General features: G+C 36.3%; 1 protein-coding gene across 4 annotated transcripts in view; it reads left to right on the top strand.

Moving 5' to 3' along the window:
- PGS1 (Phosphatidylglycerophosphate synthase 1) overlaps window positions 1–24,279 on the top strand; it is a 95,189-nt gene that overhangs the window by 34,174 nt on the left and 36,736 nt on the right. For 3 of the 4 annotated variants that reach the window (XM_089102852.1, XM_089102849.1, XM_089102850.1), the window contains exons 2-4: window positions 6,448–6,713; window positions 15,905–16,027; window positions 18,760–18,901. In XM_089102852.1, coding sequence (XP_088958978.1) covers window positions 6,448–6,713; window positions 15,905–16,027; window positions 18,760–18,901 — 531 coding nt within the window. Of the gene's footprint in view, window positions 1–6,447; window positions 6,714–15,899; window positions 16,028–18,759; window positions 18,902–24,279 lie in introns of all 4 variants that reach the window. The other variant, XM_089102853.1, reaches the window with a different exon arrangement.

Below are 24,279 nucleotides of genomic sequence, written 5' to 3'. Positions count from 1 at the left end.
GGACTGACCTCTGGTCCGTTGATTTAGAAATACCTTGGAATATTGTCGGATTATTTTAAGCGTCTAAGTATCTTATTATATATTATTGCAGATTTCTGATGCTTGTGGTCTACCTGGGACAACCAGTCCCAGCAGAATATATATCTATTATCAATCCCAGTACTAGTGTATGTTAAATGAATAAAAGTATTGTATTATAGCCAACCTCTACAATCTACATTTAGTCCCTCGAATATACCCAGCTGATACGCCTCATTAGTCAGGTCATAGCCTAAGGCACGCTACCAAAGTTTAATTATCTTAGGGCCATAGTTTATCTCCCCTATAAAGAGAGAAATAAAGGCAACAACCACAACTTCGCCCCAACAACCATAAAACCAATTTACCACACTGATATTTATTCCTTGAAATCTTGATTAATTTTTGATTTCTTAAAGTTATAAAAGTGAAAATATTTAAAAGATTTTTGTTCAGTAAAGTACAAATTATATTCTGGCTTTTAGAAAGCATAGGGTTTCGAACCCTACTCAGATTAATTTCTGCTCGTTTTGAGTTTGACTTATTTTAATTTCTGTTTGTTTTGGGTTCTATTTATTAATACTGATTTGTGGTAGTTGTATGCTTGGTAAATTATTTAATGCAATTTTTGTTCATTTTTGGTTTAATGGAGTTCTTTACATTTTTTTTTTGAAATACTTATTGTGTGCAAAAAGTTTTTTTTTATTAATTAGGCCTACTGTTCGTTTTATATTAACATAGTCTTTTTCAGGGACTTTTCAGGGACTTTTTCAGGAAAGACTGTGCCTCTTCTGAAGTTAAACAACCATCCCTTCCATAGAAACCTTTCATACCCCCTGGGCATAACTTACAACCCTTGCCCCTAATCTCTGGGGTTTGTTTCAACCTCAAAAGCCTTGTTATATGATATTTAGACTATTTTGAATAGAATGGCTATATCAAAATTTCTATAAGACGTGTTTGGGACAATATGACATGTTTATAGGGGTGAGAGGGTAGCTGCCCTCTGATTACTTTGACTCTTAAAAAGGGCACTAGAGCGCCTGATTACCAATCCAATGATCCCCCTTTGAAGTTTATATGACCACTCTTTCTGTAAAAACCCTATTTGTCCCCAGGGCAAAATTTACAACCCTTTCCCTGAGGGCTGTGGGTTGGGGGGGGGGGTGTCATCCTCAAAGACCTAACTTTCAGAACTTTCAACTACGTTGAAAAAATGGCTATCTCAAAATGTTGATTGTGTGTTTGGGGAAATGGTGGGCGTGAGAGGGGGTTAGTTGCCCTCCAATTATTTTTCACTATTAAAAAGGGTACTAGGTATTTCAATTTCCAGTCGAATAAGCCCTTTTTGATGTTTCTACGATAACATTTTCTATAAAAACCTTATATTCCCCCGGGGTATAACTTACAACCCTTGCCCTGAGGGCTGTGGGGGGGGGGGTTTCATCCTTAAAGACCTAATTTCCAAAACTTTCAACTACGTTGAACAAAATGGCTATCTCAAAATTTTGATTGAATGTGTTTGGAGAAATGGTGGGCGTGGAAGGGGTATTAGTTGCCTTCCAATCACTTTCGACTATTAAAAAGGGCACTAGCCATTTCAACTTCCAATTGAATGAGCCCATTTTGAAGTTTCTACGACAACACTTTCTATGAAAATCTTATATGCCCCCAGGACGTAACGTATAACCTATGCTCTGAGGGCTGTGGCGTGGTTGTCATCATCAAAGACTTAATTTTCTGAACTTTCAACAACGTTGAACAAACTGACCATCTCAAAATTTTGATTGGATGTGTTGGGGAAATGGTGGGCGTGGGAGGGTGGTTAGTTGCCCTCCAATCACTTTCGACTATTAAAAAGGGCACTAGCCCCTTTTAATTTCCAATCGAATGAGCTCTTTGAAGTTTCCACGACAACGCTTTCTATGAAAATCAATCTGAAATTAATCTGAGTAGGGTTCGAAACCCTATGCTTTCTAAAAGCCAGAATATAATTTGTACTTTACTGAACAAAAATCTTTTAAATGTTTTCACTTTTATAACTTTAAGAAATCAAAAATTAATCAAGATTTCAAGGAATAAATATCAGCATTATGTATATTAAACTGACAATGCACATTTTTTTCAGTAAATTCATTTGAATTTGTTTAAATAAAGTACAAATTATATTCTGACTTTTAGAATGCATAGGGCTTACAACCCTACTCAGATTAATATATGTTCGTTTTCAATTTGCCTTATTTTAATTTCTGTTCGTTCTGCGTTTCATTCGTTTGTTAATAGCAATTTGTTGTAGTTGTATACTTTCTAGATTATTTAATAGTGTATTTGCTTATTTTTGGTTTAATAAAGTTCTTTACTTTTTTTTCTGAAAAACTTATTTTGTGCAAAAAGTTTTTTATGATTAATCATTATAAAAAAGTTGCTCTCATAAGCAAGTTGAATTTGAGAAGATTCTCTTCACACAAGGTGGAATGTAAATATTCTTCATCAAACTTCACTAACAGCCTTCTTGCCCCAAAATTTTGATTCAAACCCATTGTTTGAAGCATTAGACCCTGACTAGACCCATTTCCTTTTAGATGGTCCTTCTGATCCTTATCTATAAGTGAAACCTAATTTGTTTTCTATTGTTATTTTTATCAGGAATTTAATTAGAAATTTTCAACTGGAACAGATTGAATAAGTTAGTAGCTATGTTGAGCTAACAGTATTAGGTTTATATGGAACATAAATACCAGAATATCCTTTAAATATAAAAAAAAATAGTCAAAACATATATCATTTGACTAAAATACTAGCACAATGTCAAATTTGCTATCAATTAATAAACTTGTTTAGATTTGACACATATTGAGAACTACCATTTCTTTTGAGCGACTTGCTAAGTATTCTAAATGGAGCCTACATTTTTGAGCCAGCACCTTGCACAGGCAATAATGGAACATGCTTCTTGTTTTGGTTCTGAATTTTTTAAGAAGAGCAGAAATGGAAAATGATCTTCAGTGTACTAATTATCATAGAGTATATGTATAAAGGTGTAGGATATCCTTGTAGGATGTTTAAGAAAGAGAGAACATTTCTTGTATCTATAAAGAAGAGTGTTTTTTAGACATGTAAACACAATACATAACCAATTACGGTCATGATTTTTTCTCGAATTGAAATTTTTTTTTGTTTCATTTTTAATAAGAAAGTAGGTCGTATTGAGTGTATTGCGTTTGGATGTCCCCATATTATTTTTCAGTAGTGAAAACATGTAAAAAAGGAAAACAAATACCAATTAATAACCTGCTATGAGCCAAGCTTGGACATCTCTAAAACCTTTTTTGGTTGTTCAGAAAAATGACAAATATCCCTCTTTCTCAAATACAAGAAAAGTAAACAAACCTTGATTTATGTTGGTTTAGAAGACATGTTTTTTTTTCCAGTTTTTAGAAGACATGTGTAGGCTTTAAAATCCTATGTTCACTCAAAGAATGTTTTTTTTACAGTGAAAAATGATTAAGTTTATATTTTATTTCTAGGAGTTCAACGTTTATTAACCTTGAAGTCATCAATTAGAAACAATTTGCATCAGGAAACATCTTGGAAAAAGGGGGCTTTTCAGTAAATCTTTTTTTTAAAGAAATTTTGTTTTAGTTTTAAGCCTAACTTAATAAAAACTGCACACTTTTATGCAACATCAAAAAGAAAATCTTTAACTTTGTAGAAAACAAAGAAAATAAAATAGAAAATTTTGTGATTTGAAACCTAAAGATAACCCTCTAAACCACTGTAAATAAATTTAACCAGTAAGGTCATGGAAAAAAATATTTGTCTACTGCAGTTTTGGCATGTATAAAAGCTCCTCCCATTTTCTCTCCTACCAACGATTCAGTGTATGTTTCTCAGTCACTGAATAATGGTGTGAATTTGTATTATTCATGATTGCGAAAGCAGAAAAAAATATGGTGAGCCGGCGAAGTGGTTCGCTACCATCGTGCATCATAGGTATGACTTAACTGAGGGGTCGATCGAGGATTTGTAAAATCCGAACGCGAATTGTTGTTTGGCCAATACGGAAATTTCTAGTACTAACTTCTAATAAGCAATGCAACAGGGAAATAGCCGGAATTTCATAAATAGTGGGAGAGGGATCCACGAAGTGGTGGGACTATTTGAAATTTTCCACAAAATGTTTTACCACAAAGGGGCAACCTAATAGTTTCAGCACAGATTATCTATTAGTTTTCACAATAACCTGTAGTTTTAGATAGTAATATGGAGCCATGGAGCATCAAAACTTTTTTCTTCTCAGTAAGGAAAAAAATTCACTTGAATTTTTCCTCTTCTAAACTCTTTTTTGGGCCATAAAAAATGTCCTTCGAAATTTGATGTAGGACCTTTGTTTTTCTTCTAATAACTAGCTGAATAGCCCTATTCAAGAAAATACCAAACGTCTGTTAAGAACTGTTTGTCATAAAATTCTTGGTGAGTTTTCAGAAAATTGAAGGATATCAGAAGAACTGTATTTGTATTATAAGAAGAACATAAAGTAATGCTTGTTGTTATTATTTATGTAAATATTGTGCCAGAAACTTGCAAATTATGTAAAACGTCTCATCAGAAAGCACTTTTTTATGACTCATTAAGTTAACCCTCATGATTATTTTCATTATCTTTCCAGTTTTGGGTCATGCAAATTTGGCATAAAACTGGGAATGTTTCAGAACTGTGTTAAGATTATTTAATCATTCTAGTTATCAAGTTTACTGTCAGTTACTAATCAAACCTTTTTTGTCCAGGGCACTTTTGGAGCCAGAGGGAGGGAGTTTGCTCCTCACTAGATCTACCAATGTCCTTGCTTGCACAATTGGCTGTAGCTAAATTATTAAGCTTTAATACGACATAGCAAAAGACTAATGCAAATGCCAAAACAAATGATTTTAGTCATACGCATTTCTAGGATTTTCTTTTTTGGAGAAAGAGAGGGGGTTAAGTTTTTTTGTTTTCTTTTGATTCTTTACATTCAGTTCTCGGTTTAGCTGTCTTGGCATAATTAGCTTTGCTTTCTAAGAAAATTTTCCTCGCTTAGGCTTTGAGCAGTAGATAACATGATTTTGACATGCCCCTATCTGCTGTTGAATATCTTTGTCTTATTTGCCTTCAGAGCTAGCACCGTTATTTGGCATTTCAAGGACTGACAAAGATTCTCGGTTTTAAGGATCGCAATCCTCTTTGTTTCTCGCCAGGTGCATAAAAAGAAATAAGTCTTGCTCATAACATTATGCAAGGTCTTCATGTCCCACGGAGAAAGTCGCGCAAGTGGCGTAATTATTTTCTAATTTATCGACAAATATAGTGTTGCCACTTCTATTTTTTCGATGTGCAGGGTTTTCTATCAGTCCAAAAGTAGGATTTTTTGCGACAATGGATTTTTTTTTTAAGTGAGAAGGAAATTCTCGCCTCAGAGTCCAGGGGCAAGGGCTGTAAGCTGTGTCATAGGGGCTTGTAAGGTTTCTATGGAATGATGGCTATATAAAATTCAGATGGGGCTCTTCCTAATCAAATGTCATCACATTATGGCATTCTTCAAATAAAAATTATTTTAATCAAACAGTTCGTGGCAACGAACTGTATAGTAAGAGCGACTCGTCTCAATAGTAACTGAAACTTTAAAAAACAGAATTTTGATATCAATAGATATATCAAAGAAACGGATTTTTACGCTGATTTTAAATATTTAAGTTTTGTTAAGTTTAGTTTTACCCATCAAAATTTACGAGCCTGAGAAAATGAAAAGAATCAAAAAAATAACCTGGCTAAAAAAAGGGGGATAGAAGTTCTAGTGCCTTTTTACATTTTAAGACTCACACTGGCTATACATGACATATGAAACAAAGAAAAGGAAGTATAATAAATGAAAAATAAAATCAAATAAGTGAGAAAAAAAATATTAATATTATAATTGGGCTGTTTAAGTTATTTTTCCCCACAATAATGATCAAGTAACATGAGGGGAGGGGGAGAGTGATAAAAATATTCTATTCAAGGAAACCAAGCAACGCTAATACAGCGGCGTAAATATTTCAAGTAGTCAAAAGAGAATGTAATACGTTAACGTTTTTTAAAAGGTGATTCAGAAATTGAAATTTTCTACTAGGCCTATTAATTTGCACCTATACCCTGAAACGAAAAACGTTCTGATTTTGAATGTTTTATTTTGACTAGATATTGCCAGAGGAAGGGGGGGGGTCAAGATGCGCGCTGTAGAATCTGCAAATGCCACCGGTCAAAAGGCCTCCCACCTTCGTGGCATACTCCTTATTTTGGTCCAAATTCTAGTAATAATATCTGAGTGATATTACTTGGCTGTAAAAGAAAGGATTCTAATCCTACTTGACTGGTCATGCACTATGCCTGGTAATTCCTATTTCATTTCTTTAGGTAAAGGTTATGTCCAGCCCCAAAGAATTTTATGAGACTCTGCTTGCAAAATCGAAAAATGCCAAGAGAAGAATTACAATAGCTAGCTTGTACTTAGGAACCGGGCAGATGGAGAGGACTTTGGTAGAGTCCATCAGATCTAACGTTATTGAGAATGGTGAAGGTCTGAGAGTGAAGATACTATTGGATGCAACAAGGGGATCTAGAGGAAAAGTGAATTCTAGAAAAATTCTTCTCCCACTTGTGAAGCATAATTGTAAAGTAAGGTTCAAATTTATAACATTTTGAAATTGCACATACTACCTTTTACTTTCAACAACTAGAATGTATATGGTATGAACCAAGAAGTTCATTTTTAATTGCATATAATTTCTGGAGAATAAAAGGAGGTCCAAAGTAATTATGCTATTTAGTGGAAGACAGGACATCAGTAGTCATACCCTATATAAGTTTGAGTGTCTGTCTGCCCCCCCCCCCTTAAAATTCCCCTTGAAATGACCCCCCACTCCTCCCCCGCAGATAATTAGCCCCTGAAAAATGCAGTTTTCCAATGTTCAGTTTACCCCAAATGGCAAACTGAGCAGCCAAGAGAAAATTAAGACAAATACAACAAATGGAGAAAAGAAGGGATTTTGGGATATTCCACCCATATTCCAAAGTGTAAGATGAGTTTATGGTGTAGATTCTTCTATATTATTAAATGAAAAAAAAACAAGTGTTTTCAACCGAAATTAAGAAGCAGTATTAATACTTAAAACGAACAGACAATATTACGCGTATGAGGGGATTCAGTTCCTATTCCGTATCTTACTCTCTATGTGAACCTTTGAATTTTTTTCAAAACACAGATCTCAGACTCACACAAGCCGTTTAATTAGAATAGATAGCCCTTTTAAAATTACTAAAAAAAACTTTAGTGTAAAGAGCGAGGTATTGACTAGGGGGGAACCCCCTTATATATGTAATAATTTCTGACCGTTTTAAGTTTTCATGTTGCTCATACTTTCAGTTGGAAAAACTTTTTTTTTAATTTAATTTCTGATCGTTTTTTAAATAATGCTGGGAAATCCGGTATCCCCTTCATAGAATTGTCCCTTCTCCCATGAAAACATCCTCCATGGAAATATCCTCCCACGTGACCCCCTCCTCTGACCCCCCCCCCCCACGAGAAAAAATCCCTCATGAAAACGTCTGTATACTTCCCAATAAACAATACTACATGTAAACAATGGGCAAAGCTCATGACTTGCTGTCCTTCCCCTGGGAGCTGTGGGGGATGAAGTCATCCTCAAAGACATATTTATTAGATTTTCGACTATGCTGAACAAAATGGATATCTCAAAAATTTTGATCAGGTGACTTCAGGAAAAAATGAGCATGGGAGGGGGCCTAGTTGCTCTCCAAATTTTTTGGTCACTTAAAAAGGACACTAGAACCTCTAATTTCCCTCTCACGATATTCTCGGAGCCCTCTCACGATATTCTAGGACCATTGGATCGATATGATCACCCCTGAAAAAAAACAAAAAAAAAACAAGTAAACACACATCTGTGATCTTTCTTCTGGCAAAAAATACAAAATTCCACATTTTTGCAGATAGGAGCATGAAACCTCTGCAGTAGGGTTTTCTGACCCGCTGAATCTGTTGGTGTGATTTTCATCAAGATTCTATCACTTTTAGGGGGTGTTTCTCTCTTTTTTCGAATTCATGGCAAATTTTTTCAGGCTTGTAACTTTTGATGGGTAAGACTAAACTTGATGATACTTATATATTTGAAATCAGCATAAAAACCCAATTCTTTTGATTTTTTCGAGTTTCAGTTACTATTGAGCCAGGTCAATCCTTACTGACAGTTCGTTATCACAAACTGTTTGATTTATTTTCGTATTTTATTTCATCCAATGTTTTTTTTTGTCATGATTTTGAGGTTAAGTTTTCACTGATGTATGATTAAGGGTAAAGAAACTGTTTTGGTTGCTTATTTGAAACAAGGAGTTCTGCTATTTTAAATTTGTTTGGTTCTGACTTGGAGTTTGATTCCCAGTTATTTAAATTAAATAATACAAAGAAATGTCCCCTAAAGGGACTTTAGATGGATAATTCTTCTGATATACGGTACGCCTAATGGACGTGTTTTTGATCGCAAGGGGTGAAGTGGTATCATGTAGGCTACATAAGGTATTGATGCCATCATAGGGTTTCTCCGCCACAGTTGCCACTAGTGTTATGTTTCCAATTTATTTTCTTTAACCTTTACTAAACCTGCTATGATAAATTAACCCCCCTAAAACACGAAAAAAAGGATTGAAAATAGCAAGATGAATACTGTATGATATTCTGCACCATATATTCTACTTATGCTTTCGAATATCGGTGGAACATTCCAAAATCCCTTCTTTTTTTAATTCATTGTATTTGTTGTACTTTCTTTTTGGCAGCTGAATTTTGCATGTGAGGGAAATTGTCCACAGGGGTAGGGGGATTTTTGTGGGGAGAATCAGCCTACAACCACAAGATTAGCCTAATGCTTTTATATGTATTACAAGATTCATTTGTTAAACTGCCTTGTTTGCATTTTCAACAAGTTCCAGATTTATTTCAAAGAACGCGCTAATATCGCACTACAGGTGATTTTATACTTGCAGCTAGGGGGAGAGGGATTTATAAGAAAATGGCACCAAAAGAATCCCTGGGAAAAATTGAAAATTTCAGTTCTAAAATACATTAATTTGTTTTTACCGATTCACATCACTCCTAAGGAATCCTCTGGTTTTTAGTTATTCTAAAAAGTAGCTTTAGTGTTTTAAATCTACTTAACTTTGGTAAGCATAAGACCTCAGTTAATTGGCAAAGAACTATAAGCTTTGAACTTTTGAAAAAGTATTTGATTAGTCTCCCAGTTTCACATCCTGGAACGTGGTGAGACATTTGTCCATAACATATGTGATACATAACATATATCATTAAAAAATGAACAATTATTATAGATGAGTATTGACATATACTTGTTATGGATAAAACTAATTGTTCTACAACATTGCATGGTTACAGACCAGCAACTATGGTGAAGGTGAGTGGATCATTTTGTGAGGGAGCCTCAAAAAGCGCATGTTTGGGACCACATGGTCAAATTTTACATGAGAGTTGCTTCAGATAAATATGGAGGGTGGGGGGGGGGGGTTGAAGCCTTGTATTCTTGTCGTTTGGACGAAGCTTATAGATTAAATGTGCAATGAGAATGATTAGGCCATTACACCTCCCCTATTTATTTTTTTTTTTTTTTATTTTTTTTTTTTTTTATTATTATTATTATAGAAACGATAGATTGTAATTGGAAATGTTATTTTCTAAATGTATCATGGTATTGTAGAAAAATTTTGAACTTTAGTACAAAGAGCAGGAGCCTGGTGGGGTCTTTTAGTTAAGAAAATTCTATTTCATGAAGTTAATAAAAACACTTCATTTAAGTCTCTATCATAGGCAGCGCAATCGCGCTGCCTAAGTGAAGAATGATGTTGGCACAATGTGTTATTATTATTATTTTTTTCATACCATGGCACTTCGTATCGAAGGAGTTGTCGTAGAAACTTGGAAAAGGGCTCATTCGATTGGAAATTGGAGCGGCTAGTGCCTCTTTTAATAGTCGAAAGTTATTGGAAGGCAACTAACACCCCTTCTACGCCCACCATCTCCCCAAATACATCCAATCAAAATTTTGTTCAGCGTAGTTGATTCCCAGATAGAAATACTGTTTTTGAGGAGGACACTCACCCACAGCCCTCAGGGCAAGGGTTTTAAGTTATGCCCTGGGGGCATATAAGAACGATGTTGGCACAATGTATTATTTATTATTTTTTTCTTTAGACCAGGGCACTTTGTATCGATGAAGTTGTCGTAGAAACTTCGAAAAGGGCTCATTACATTGGAAATTGGAGTGGCTTGTGCCCTTTTTAATAGTCAAAAGTTATTTGAAGGCAACTACAGCCCCTTCCACGCCCACCCTTTCCCATTTCCCGGAGGTATGAAACTAAATTAAACACTACTATTTGTGTACAGATTTTTAAAAGGGTGTATTTTGTTAAAAATTGATGAAAATTTTTCTCCAGCATAAAAATTTCTGGCAAAACTATAAAGTATTAAAAAAAAAACGAAAAGATTTAAAGCATTCTTTTCTTTTTCCCTGAAAAGGCTATGTCAATATAAAACGAAGAGAAATTAATTAAACAAAATTTTTCCACGAAATAAGTTTTTCAAAGAAAAGTAAAGAAATCCATTAAACAGAAAATGAGCAAAAATATAATCAAATAATCCACCAAGCGTGAAACTTCCAGAAATCAGCATCGATAAATAAATGAAAACCAAAACTAACAGAAATTGCGATAAATAACCAAGTCAAACTCAAAAGGAGCAGAAATTAACATGAGTAGGGCTCATAACCCCTATGCCTTCCCAAGGCCAGAACATAATTTGCACTTTACTGAAAAGAAATACCAATGAATTTGTATTTTCAGTTCAGTATACATGTACTGATATTTAGTAACCAAAGTGTCAGGATTTTTAGTTTTATTAAAGTTATAAAAGTAAAAACATTTATATTTTTTCAGAGTGCAAATTATGTTCTCAATCCGGCAGGAGTGAACAATTACAGAGCCAAAATATTCAATGAGCCTTCACTGTGTAGGTAAGGCCACACTGTAGATGAAGATCTTGAAAATATTCTGAAGTATCCAAGTCACGACAGATCTAGAGAGGGAATCTCCAACTGTTTTCGAAAAAAAAATCTTACACAAACTATGCAGCTTGTATTATCTGGTTTTGACTACTTTGATAATAATGTTCAGATCACTAGTATTTCGATTAAGGCTCTGACTGATTTCGGAAAAATTTATGATTTTTTATTTGCCTTCTAAGGGTTTTGTCTGATGAAGCTGTATACGGACAATTTCCCCCTTTTTTTTAGTTATTTGATAAAATATCTAAGAAACTCGAAGAACAGAAGAAAAGCAAGAGGATAAAATAAAGTTTTGGACTCCTGATAGGAGCATACTAACTGGAACTATCAACTGGGAGGGCTGGTATTAAAGTGTACCAAATACACATTCTGGTCTTTCAAAGTGTTAAAGCCCCTACAAAGCTTAAGGTCAATATTTTTTATTACATCTGTAAATTATGCTCTAATTCAACATATATCCGAAATACTTCAGCCACTGCTCAAATGCTGATAATATGTGATTTCCTTATGTGGCAATGCTTGATTATACCCACTTCGTTTTGATTGGACTTTTTCACAATTTATCACATTTCTAAAATTCCTCAGCTTACGATGCGTGATGCATCAAAGGTACTACCTTATTGTCAAAAATCTCACAAAAAAAGCACATCTTACCCATCTCCTTGCTACATTCTATGGGTCTACTACATAACTTTTCCTTTTTGTCTTAAATGTCACTCCTTAATAATTCCATTCTTCCTGAAATTGGGCCATTTCTACTTCCCAAAATAAATTTGTCAGCCTTACTTAATTCACGCTTCTGCCCAAACTTGGAGGTGATGGAGTTCGTCCGGAATTATGCAGACCATGTCTGCTGACCACGTACCTCTGGATATGGGGTATCCCCTAACGAAACGCTCCGATCAGGGTGGCCTCAAGCTCATGAGGCGGGTGAAGCCCACCCGAGAATTCTCAGTAGCCAGGTTCATCCTGGCTATAACCAGAATCCAGGCCTTGGGTCGGTTGGGCTTGCAACCCTTCACCCGAGATCCATTGCAACGAATAGCTCAGCAAATGCCTCGGCTTTTATCCCATCACGACCCTTGCTTGCCCCTAGACCGAGAAATGACCAGCGTTTGAATCTCTTTGACCAAGGTGGCCTCCGTATTGCCACCTGGAATGTATCGACATTGAATTTTCCCGGAGCTAAGACGCTTCTGGCGATGGAACTGAAGCGTTTCCGCATCTCTATTGCTAGGATAAAAGAAACCCACCTAGTCGAGAATGGGAATGATTCCGTAGGTGAGGGATACCATCTACTCTGGTCTGGCCAGACAACCACCAGAAGAAACTGTGTCGGACTAGTTCTTGATGACAAGTCCAAGAAGTATCTACTGTCATTCCTCCCGTATCGGATAGAATTGCCAATGCTCGACTCGGTCACAAGCATGGAAAAATGACTGTTCTTGCTTGTTACGCCCCCATAAACGAAGCCGACGCCGGATTAAAAGACACTTTATACTCTGCCCTGACGACTGAACTTGCTAAGATATCCCCACACGATATTGTCATCCTTCTGGGTGACCTTAGTGCAAGTGTGAGCGACAACCATGACTTTAAGCGGCAAGTCATAGGACCAGTTGCACCAGACTCTCTAAATAAAAATGGGTTAAGGCTCCTACAGCTCTGCATCATGCACAACCTTGTGAATAAGAACACCCGGTTCACAAAGAAGGACATATAAAGCATGGATCCAGTCAGATACGCTTGACGTCGTAGAGCAGAGACGCAAGGCAAGGTTACAGGGTAACATGCCGACTTATAGAAACCTCAATGGCGTCTGCAACAAACTGATATAGCAAGACAAGAAGCTGTCTCGCTGCTGGCATAATCCTGCCCCTCTGGAAGAGAAAGAGGAAAAAAGGAATCTGGTCTAACTGGAGAGGCATAACGCTTCTTTCAGTGCCTGGAAAGCTATTTGCTATGACCCTGCTGGATAGATGTACGAATATTCTCCGAATAAAGAGTAGAGTTCAACAGGCAGGCTGGGCCAGCTAATTGAGAAGATAAACGAATTCGGGAGGAAAGCATACTTAGCCATTTTTGACTTCAAGGGTGAGTTCGACTCGGTGGATTGCAACTCGTTCTGGCTGATACTCCGTTCTACTGGGATGCCTGACAAATATTACAAGCTGTCTGAGAAGCTTTACGAAGAGACGGAGAGCTGCATTCAAGTCAACGACAAACGGAGCGCAACATTTGGTATCAAAACCGGTGTCCGCCAAGGGTGTTCCGCCGCCCCGGAACTTTTCAACTGCGCCATAGACTATGTCATGACACGAACTACAAATCGCCTGCCCTTTGGTCTGTGGTTTGGGGATCGGGCTCTGACGGATGCCGACTTCGCAGATGATTTTGCTCTCGTTGCCGACTCAATTGACCAATTGACTGACGCGCTGGACGTCCTACTGGAAGAGGCAGTGAAAGTGGGGCAGAAAATTAACTGGCTCAAAACTAAGATAATGGCAATTGAGCCCCCAAGCCCTGTCCCGCCCCCCGAGAATATAACTGTTTGCAGAGTTCCTGCTAAAACTGTAGAAACTTCACTTATCTTGGCTCCGTGCTGTCCAGTGATAGCTCCATAGATGAGGAGGTACGCAGTCGAATTTCAAAAGTCTCATCTATCGTCGGAAGGCTCAACGCTTTCTGCAGAACGCCGCATATATCAAGGCGTACGAAGATTTGAATTTGTAACGCGTCCGGAAGTTCGGTCCTGCTCTATACAGCAGAAACATGGCCCCTGAAGTGGACAACCCTCAATATTATATACGTCTGCCAGACGAAACAGTTCAGTCGGATTGAAGGACTTCGATGGGATGATTTTGTGAGCAACGCAAGGTTATTTACGCTCACCTCCCAAGTGTTGTTCTCTATCCAGATAGTACAACGCACTCTCAGGTGGTTTGGACACCTACGTATGCCGACGACAACCCCAGCCAGAATTATTTATGATTTCGACCCAGAAGCTCATGACTGGTCCTGCCCAAAAGGCAGACCTTGGACCAGGTGGAAGGATAGTCTCAATAAATTCTTGGAGATGGCCAACATTGCTGTCGACGAGGCCCCAATCTTAGCACCAAACTGATCAGCCTCGAGTAGCAGAGTTGCGACGCTCTCTACGCCGCCCTCAATGCGGCAGGAGCCCTAAGTCAAGTCAAGCCTGCCTAAAAACTAAAACTACTGTTCTACTATCGTTCTACTCAAGTTTCTTTCCTGATATTTCTATTTTTAAATATTTCTGTAATAAATTCAATAACTTCTGACCGGAATCTGCAGCTAAAACTATATATCTGCGAGGTTTACAGATAATTTCATTTGTGAAATACTTCCCCATCGTAACAAGCTTCTTTTCATTACCGACTAGTTCATGACCATCCATTCCCACATGCGGAGATGAACGCTTTTTCGTCTATTGGCCTTTTCATATACTAAGTAGGAGTCAGTTGTTTCTTTTCCTTTCTGCTTCACTAATGACAGTAAGCTATTGCATGGACTTTAGTTTTTGAACCAGTACATACTGCTACTCTACATTATAACTGCTAAGTGATTTATGCCTATAGTGTAATGCTTGAAATTAGAGCTAAGACTCCAGATTAAATAATTGGAACTTGAGAAGGCATCATATTTTTTAGTTGATCCTACTGAAGGGATAGCAAAAGCCGCTGCCTGGACGTTTCTTATACCTGGATCTATCGGTGTATACTTAGAGAATTTGGTCATATCTGCTCATCATAGATACACTAAAATAATTGTTTCAGATCAGTGTATTCTGAACAATAAATCGTTAAGTTATTTTTTTCACCAGTCCGTGGAGGAACTATTAAAGTTATCTGCAAATATAACATATCCAACAGTTTTCTTGGCACTCAATGTCTATAAGGGATTACTCGAATATTTTAGAAAATGTTCATTTGATCTCTAGCATATCCCGGGTTTGCGTAATCCAGCTACCCGATTTAACAATTTGAGAGTTGATTGGGTATGTTGAGTATGCTGACCATAATCTTTAATCTATAATCCATAATTTTTAATCTTTTTAAGCTTTTTAGGGAGCGGCGTGTATCCAACCTTTTCATTCCACTTTTTAAGGTCACGAATGAAATGATCAGGTTGTTTCAGCTCTGAATGATATTCATAATACAGAATTTTGCATAACGTTAATTTATAAAAGTATCTGCTATATGGCCCAAATTTGGTTTCATCAGATATTGCATAATGTGCATAATCCAAGGCGATTTAACTTTACTTGAGTGAAGTTTCCAGATCGACTTGTTCGTAAACACACAGCCCAATATTTTGCCTGGCTGGTGGTGCTAGGAAGCACCTAGGTCATATATTCCTTCATTGTAATGTCAAAGTCACTGATGTTACGAGTATAGAGAAGCGACCCCAAAGCAGACCCTTGTGAGTTCACTCTTTTACTTTTCACACTGGTGGCTGAAACAGCACTGCTAACTTGGACATCTCTTTCCTTCATGTAGTCGCCAACAAAATGAAGCAGTTTTTTCTTTAACTTTTGCTTCAGCAATCTAGAGAGCATTTAGCGATGTATTGTATTATCAAAAGCCATTTAGACACCGAATAGGATGGAAATCATATTTTGTAGTGTATAGGTTGCACTCTGCATCTCCCAGCTGATAGTGAAAGACAGTGTTTCTAATTTCGATAAATTTTTTTTAGGTAAGTTTGTATCACACCCCTTCTCTCCGAGGAATTCTTCACTGGAGTATGCCTGAACGATGGAATGAAGTTATTGGTCTTCAACATATGAAAGTATACCTCTTTGACAACAGTGTTATTATTAGTGGGTAAGGAATTAAAAAAAAAACTTTTAGTACCTTTTTCGATTCTATCTTTTTTTTTCACTCGGACTGGAAGATTTGTAGAAAGAATATGGGAAACTATAGGAGTGACAACTCTAGTTTATCTTTAGAACAAATCTATCAGTAACGTTACCAAGAAAAATCCTAAACTTATCGATACTATTTCAATCTTGCTCTTTACTGGTAGAAAAACTGTTACCTATAGGGGCTTTTCTTATCGACACCTTTATTTTGATTTTTACTTTTTTGTTTACTCTGTACTGACGGTATCAATGGGTGGTAAAGATATTGTTTTTTGTCATATTCAATGGTTTCTTTTCATGCCTATTATCTGGTAGCTCGGTACTGGTAATATATATTTTCTTTTGTTTTTTCAGATCCATTTTTTGTTGATTTGGGTTTGTCAATGATTTCCCATTCTTATTTACTTTCGCGTGCACCGCTGTCCTTTGAACCTTCTGAGGAGCATGCCCTCTCGCTCTTGGATTTTGCTAGGGATAATTACTGGGGAGGATAACCAGCTAGGGGGGGGGGGGGCAAGTGTTCTGTCTTCTGTGAGAATTTAGTTTTACACTTGTTTTGGAGTATATATTTTTTTGGAACAATCAGGCTTGTAGTGGTATGAAGGGGGGGGGGGGGGTTCATCAATATTGAACTTAAAATTGTGTTGAAGATTTTGTGACTGTTTTTTTCATCGTATTGTGAGATAGCTACATGCCACTATGTTTCTAGCTAAATAAAACATTTGCTAGTTACCTTTCTATGATCAAATTCACTTGCTTCCTTTTTAAGAATTTTTTTATAATATTTATCATTTTTTGTTTTTCATATATATTATTCAAGCTTTTTATATGTATGGGCTAAAAAAACGCACCTGGCTATGAATCATCCTCTCAGGCTAGGCTGATTTTTGACCGATGACTGTATTACTGATTATATGTTATTCTATAGTATTGAATGAAACAGTTCATTCAATGCTCTCAGCCGAATAACATCGTTTCATGCGAGCCCGTTAAAATATAAGTGAATTATTCACCTGTTGTGACGTATTAAATTAGATAGATTTTATATAGATTGCGGTAGTACCAATTCGGAGTGATTTTTAGTCTGAGTTTTCTCCAGACAATCTTAAACCATAGAGGTAGCTTATGGTAGTAATCTCAGTAAGTATTCTTATTTGCTTTGCAGTGTGTGCCACAGTAATGCTGCTGGCACGCCTACGGCCGTTAACAGCGGTGGCAGGGGTTTGAACCCACGGTTCGGAAGATTTAAGCAACTTTAGCTGATAAAAATAGCCTATACAGACTATGCAAATACCCTCGAATTTAAAAACCACCTTATTTGAATTTGGTGGCCTAGACAAAATTTATTAACGGTTTTTCAAAACAATTACACTACTTTTGGAAACAGTAACTAAGGAGAATTCGTGGGCATAGCTCATGGGGGATTTCAATACTCAGGTAATAAAAGAACGTAGCCACGTTTAGTGCTTATTCCCAAATTTCGATAAAGAAATTGATTGAATTAATCGCCAGGTAGGTAATTGCTGTTGGCAAATTTAGGAAATTATTTGTTTTCGAGACTGGAAAAAAGAGTAAAGTTTCCCATGCCTACGGCGGATGTTATAGAATTGCACATGAAAGCATAAGAGGTAGCAAACGTTCAAATTTAGAGGACTTTTCCAGTTGATTTGTTGGAACTACTGGACTATTTATATAATCTTATAATTACATAATCTTTATGTAATTGGAGATTATATTGTCGTGCGATGGATTGGCGAGATTTTATTCGTGAGTTTTTTTTGGGATGTGAGGAAATCTGCCCTTTTTGATGTGGTCTACCTGATTGGAGATTAGATTGCACCAAATTGGTGAGAATTTACTGTTTTGGAGGAACTAGTACCTTGGGTATAGATACTCGGTTTTAAGTAAAAGGGTACCCTGTGTGAATTGTAGTCCAGCTGATCCAGTAAGATATTATTCGCGTGTTTTGATTAATTTGTTTTCGTGTTTTCCCTCTATTATATTTGTGATTTTTTCATTTCTTTGGAAGCATTAACCTCTTAAGTTGAGGTGGGTATACCCTGGTGAAGAGGGTACCGAGAAGTACGACATTGTAGGTTGAGGTGGCTTTTCCTATAGTTATAATCTCCACCCGGTTATACCCCTGGCGCAAGCCCTGTCTCTAACCGAGCTCGAACTGTGACATTCTGAATTGGTTACTTCAGAGGTAGCCTACGCTTGTAATCTCTTAATAGTTCATAATGTACGATAAAGTAACGCTGCTGATATCCCTACGATCCTTAATAGGGTTATGTTTTGCGTGAGAGTTATCTTACCATCAGGGATGGAATGTGAGGAACTTAGGTAGAGTTTTATCAGCTTTGTATTAAAACGCACGGGAATTTTCATATTTAGGTTTAGAAACTGAATTTGCCGAAGGTCAGACTCTACCTATAGAAAAAAAATGATTCATCATGAAATTTTGGTAATTTTCCTTGTTTTTTCCCCTTATCCTGTCTTTATTGACATGAAAAACCTACGTGGTCTTAGAAAATATTTAAAGGTTTTGCCTATGTGTACAATAGGTAAATAAGCAAACCTAACTTTCACAATAGTATTTTTCCTTTCTGTATTTCTTTTCAGCTTTTTTTTCGTATATAGGCTGAATTACAATTTACTGTTTCCTTTTTATGTTTATGCCATCGTCCTTTCTAGAGCGAATCTCAGTGAGGATTATTTCACCAACCGACAAGATCGTTATGTTCTATTAGAAGATTGTGAAGAACTAGCTGATTTTTACGATGATCTTGTTGAGATTGTGTCTACATTTTCATTCCAACTTGATTCAGATGACCAGGTAAAAGTAATATTTTACCTTGGGGCGAGGAATGCTGTACTCTAAGTGTCAAAACGCATAAACGGTGGTGTCAAGCTTAATTTAAGTTTTGACCAAACCATTCGTGGTAATGAACTGTAAGTAAGGAGCGCCACCGCTCAATAGTAACCGAAACTCTTAGAAATAGAGTTTCAATAAGAGTAGGTACATCAAAAGAATCGAATTTTAATGCTCATTCAAAATGTATAAAGTTCATTAAGTTTGATGTTACCGATTAAAAGTTACGGGCCTGAGAAAATTTGTCCAATTTTTGAGAAAGGGAAAAAAACAGAGCGTTAAGGGATCTTTATGAAAATCATACCATCAGAGTTAGCATATCAGAGAACCCTACTGTAGTGATTTCAAGGTCTTATATACAAAAATGTGGAATAAGTTTTACGCGGAGAGGGAAATTTCTGGGGGTGAGCTTTCCAGGGTAAATTTTACACTGGATAATTTACCAGGATTTCTTTACGAAATGCTTTTTTATTTGTCTTACTTTGTCAAATTTAACATGTAGAGATGTCCCGAGGGAAATTTTCAGCGGGGTTAGGTTTCTCTGGAGGGGTTTTCCAGGGGGAGGATTTTCCATGGGAAGAATTCTCCACGGGGGAATTTCCTGAGGGAGCAGCTTTTCACTGGGGGTGGGAGGATTTCAGGCAAAAACTTTCCATGGGGGGGGGGGGGAATATCCGACATGATTTGAAAAAGGATCAGAAATTAAAGTCTTTCAAATGAAAGTATGCTAAGGGGAATTTTTCTGGTGGAATCGTCTGCAAGAAATTTTCGTGAGGGATTTTCATTGAGGATGGAATTGTCTGGGGAGAATTTTCTGGGGGAAGAGGTATTTTACGTGGGAGGAGTTTTACTTTGAGGAAATATCTGTGGGGGGACGGAATTTTCCATGGAGGGAAGCTGAATTTTTTAGTATTATTTAAAAAAACGATAAGCGATTAAATTAAAAAAAAAAGTTTTTTCAACTGAAAGTAAGGAGTATTGAAACTTAAAATGAACAGGAGTTATTCCGTATATGAGGAGCTTTTTCCCCTCTTCAATACCTCGCTCTTTGCGCTGAAATTGAAATTTCATTTTGTCCTGATTTTTTAAGAACGACTCCTGAAACACAAGGGCCGTTTAGTTAGGCTAAGAATCTTATTTAAAGTTCTAAAGTACTCTAGCGTAAAGCTTGAGGTAATGAGGAGGTGCGACCCCCCTAATATTCTGAATCATTCCTGTTTGCTTTAAGTTTCAATATTGCTCCTTATTTTCAGTTAAAAAAGACTTTTTTTTTTATTTAGTCCATGAAAAAGAGCTAATTATTTAAATGAAGCAATGATACCTTTGTAGCTTTGATGTATCATCAATGATTGACATCAAGATAGTTCTGTTAGTTTTGTGATTTTTCAATAGACTTATTCATGCATATTATCTATTATCTGTAGAGTGCAGGGGATTACTAAATTTCTTTTATAAACCATATGTTGGATTCGAGTCAAAATGAGCTCCTGAAAAGGCTTAAAATACAAGTAGAATTATATCTCGTTTGGAAAAGCTCAATGGCTTCAATTTATTTTCTCTTATTTATGGTTCAAGTATTGTAGGTTCAGGCCATAGATTAAACTGAAATCTTGGTCCCCAGGTGGTATTTTTGACGTGCCTTTAATAAAGCGGGGTCGGCTTTTAATTGATCAACCTTATTTCTAATGAGGGTGACTACTTGCAACTGTGACTACTTAAGACTTTGGCTAAGACTTCTTGCGTTTGTCACTGCGTACGACTACTCCTGAATGTGATAGCAATTACTTGTAGCTGCGATTACTTTTACTTGCAACGACTTTCAGGAAATGTTGAAGGAGATATTGAACAAAATCAAAACACACTATTTGTATTCTGGTTGTCAAAAGGGAGCCTCAGTAATATCTCAGGGTTGGTTGAGGGTATTAAGCTGAAACTTTAAGGGTATGTTCAGGGGGATGTTTGAAATAGATTGGGGGGCAGACAGACCCTCCCCTCTTGCCCTATTAAGAGGCCCCCTCCCCGACGCTAATAGAAATAGTTCGTCAAAGTTTCGTTTTAGGTATAGATTATCTTTGTTATTGAAGCACTTGATGACCTTTGAAAAACATAGTGTCTTACCTCTGTGTTCTTGACGAGTTTTATAGGTATACAAATTATATATCACACACAGGAAAACCCCTTCGGCTTTTTCTAACCTGGATATAATAGAGAACGAACATCAGTTGCAACTGACGTCATTACATAGGTATACTTTAATGACATTTATGGTTGTAACCTATGATTTTGACTTCATTCGTCATCTTTTGTATAAACTAGTTAAAAACAAACTTTAAACTTAAGCCCAGGAGATACAAATACCTGTTAAAATTCAATCTCAAAACGACCAGAAATTACTATTAAAGACTAATGAAACCCAAAACGAACAGAAATTAAATAAACAATCATAGGAAAAAACACACAACAAGTAATAATATAAATGAAGAAATAGATCTTAAAACGAGTAATGCTTAGATTGAATATGGAAGTGAAGCTTAAAACGAAAAAAAAATATTTTGCTATTGAAGCATAAATGAAACTTAAAACGAACAGAGATTAAATAAACAATCATTGCAAACAAACATACAATAGATATTAATGTAAATGAATAAATAAATCTTAAAACGAGTGAAACTTAAATTTAATATGCAAATAAAGCTTAAAGCAAACAAAAATCAGTACAAACAAGAGTTTGGGTATCGCCTCCTTCTCTCACTGTAAAAGTCTAAAACCTACTGTGTCATTGGCGCTTTATATGCCCCAGGGCATAACTTATAACCCTTGCCCTGAAGAACTTGAGGGGGAGTGTGATGCTCAAATATATAATTTCCAGAACTTTCAACTGCGTTGAACAAAATGGCTATCTCAAAACTTTGATTGGATATGTTTGGGAAATGGTGGGCGTGGAAGGGGTGTTAGTTGCCTTCCAATCACTTTTGACTATTAAAAAGAGCACTAGCCATTTAAATTTCCGATCGAATGAGCCCTTTTTGAAATTTCTACGACAACTCTTTCTATAAAAACCTTATATGTCCCCTGGGCATAACGTACGACACTGCCCTGAGGGCTCTGGGGGGGGGGGGGCGCGGGTCATCCTCAAAGACCTAATTTCCAGAATTTTCTACCACGTGGAACAAAATGGCTATCTAAAAATTTTGATTTGATGTGTTTGGTGAAAAGGTGGGCGTGAGAGGGGGGTTAGTTGCCCTCCAATCACTTTCGACTATTAAAGAGCATTAGTCCTTTGAATTTCCAATTGAATGAGTCCTTTTTGAAGTTTCTACGACAAAGCTTTCTATAAAAAGCTTATATGCCCCCAGGGCATAACTTACAACCCTTGCCCTGAGGGCTGTGGGGGAGTATCCTTTTCAAAAACATCATTTTTATCTGGAGATCAACTACGTACAACAAAATGGTTATCTCAAAATTTTGATTGGACGTGTTTGGAGAAATGGTGGGCGTGAGAGGGGTGTTTGTTGCCTTCCAATCACTTTTGATCCTTAAAAAAGGGCACTAGAAATCTCTATTTCTTCCTTTGAAGTTTTTACGACGACCCCGTCCATATGAAGTGCCTCTGGGGAAAAAATAATAAATAATAATAATAGAACATTGAAGCTGTATGGCCTTTACTATGGGCAACGCTATAGCGTTGCCTCTGATTGGCAGTTTATCAAATTTTAACAATATGCTATGTTAATTAAAAAAGTAGGTAGACATAGCAATTTCATTAAAAAAATATCCCTTAAACAGCCCTCTATGATGTTCCAGCGCCCTGCTAGTAGTGGAGAAGCGAAAAAAGGAAAGGAAAAAGAGGACACATCAGTGCTAACTATGCAACAATGATTCACTTTCCTTGTTGCTCAAGTCAGGGGACTGTAAGTTTCCTGCACAGCGTTTCGACCATGGCGATTTCAGTGGTGTAATTTTTTCGATCCCTCGGTAGTTTTGGGGGTTTCAAGCTGTTTTTCGAAATTTCCATCAATTTATTTTTGAAATATCCTTATGGCTATTTTCATTCCTGCGTTTTTTCATGTGTGCATTCCTTTTTTTTTCATATGTTATAATTTTTGTTCCTGTCTTCATTCTTGTGTTTGATCCTGTGTTTTTTGCTGTATGTGTGCCTGTGTTTTTTCCTGTAGTTCATCGTCCTTGCGTTCTTGTGCTGTTGATTTTTCTCCATCGTGCGGTTCTGTGTTTGTGACTGTCGGTTCACTTGTTATTTAAAAAGAGTATGTTTCTTCATCTCGCTTTGCTCTTTATTATTATTAACTTGTTTTTTATTGCATCCTCGTTCAAACGTATCTTTTTTGTAAGCTTATCAAAGTCCATTTCTTCAATTAACAATCCTGACTTTTTATGGTGATACGAGATCAGTCTTAAATTTATGCCATCACTTTTAGCTCTGAAAAGAGGCAGTAGGACTTTTGATTCCCAATAAAAAAAGCCTTACTCAAAGTATTCTACTGTTTTATTTGTTTCTATCTGAGTTTCTGCTTTTCGCTCTATATTAGTTTCTCTGCTCTGTCTTGTGTTCATTATTAGGTTTGGTCCTTTGTTCTTGCTTGTATTTGTTTCTCTATTTGTTGCTGCGTTTATGCCTATGTTTATTCCTGTATTTTGTTGTTTGTATGTTTTCCTGCTCATTTGCTTGCTCAAGGATTCTCGTCTTGTGTTTCTGTCTGTGTTTGTTGTTGTACTTCTTTGCTCCAGTATTATTTCTGTTTTTGTTCCGTGTTTGTTCCCTTTCTCCTTCCTTCCTGTGCGGTTTCGCTCTCACACTTAGCTGTTTTGTCGTAAAAAGTAAAGCTAATATTTCAAGTTTGTTGTTTATAGTAATTAATCAAAAAATCTTTTTGCACAAAATAAGTTTTTCAAACAAAATAAAGAACTCCATTAAACCAAAAATGAAGGAAAATAAAATCAAATAATCTACCAAGCATACAACTACCACAAATCAGTATCAATAAATAAATGAAACCCAAAACAAACAAAATTAAAATAAAAATTAAAAAATTAGGGTTCTAAACCCTACGCTTTCTAAAAGAACCCTGCTCATAATAGAACCCTGCTCATAATAATTTCTGTTCGTTTTGAGTTTTATACTTATTTATTTCAATTTCTGTTTGTTTTGGGTTTCATTTATTTATTGATACTGATTTGTGGTAGATGTATTCTTGGTAAATTATTTGATTCTATTTTGTTCATTTTGGTTTAATGGAGTTCTTTACTTTTTTTGAAAAACTTATTTTGTGCAAAAAGTTTTTTTTTTAATTTTTCTTCGTTTTATATTGACATAGTCTTTTTCA

Source organism: Artemia sp. Qi Xiang Cuo, chromosome 17, assembly GCF_049724085.1.
Source record: "Artemia sp. Qi Xiang Cuo chromosome 17, ASM4972408v1, whole genome shotgun sequence".
Classification (NCBI taxonomy): domain Eukaryota; kingdom Metazoa; phylum Arthropoda; class Branchiopoda; order Anostraca; family Artemiidae; genus Artemia; species Artemia sp. Qi Xiang Cuo.
Note: the sequence above shows the minus strand (reverse complement) of the source record. Positions and strands in the feature narration are given on the sequence as shown.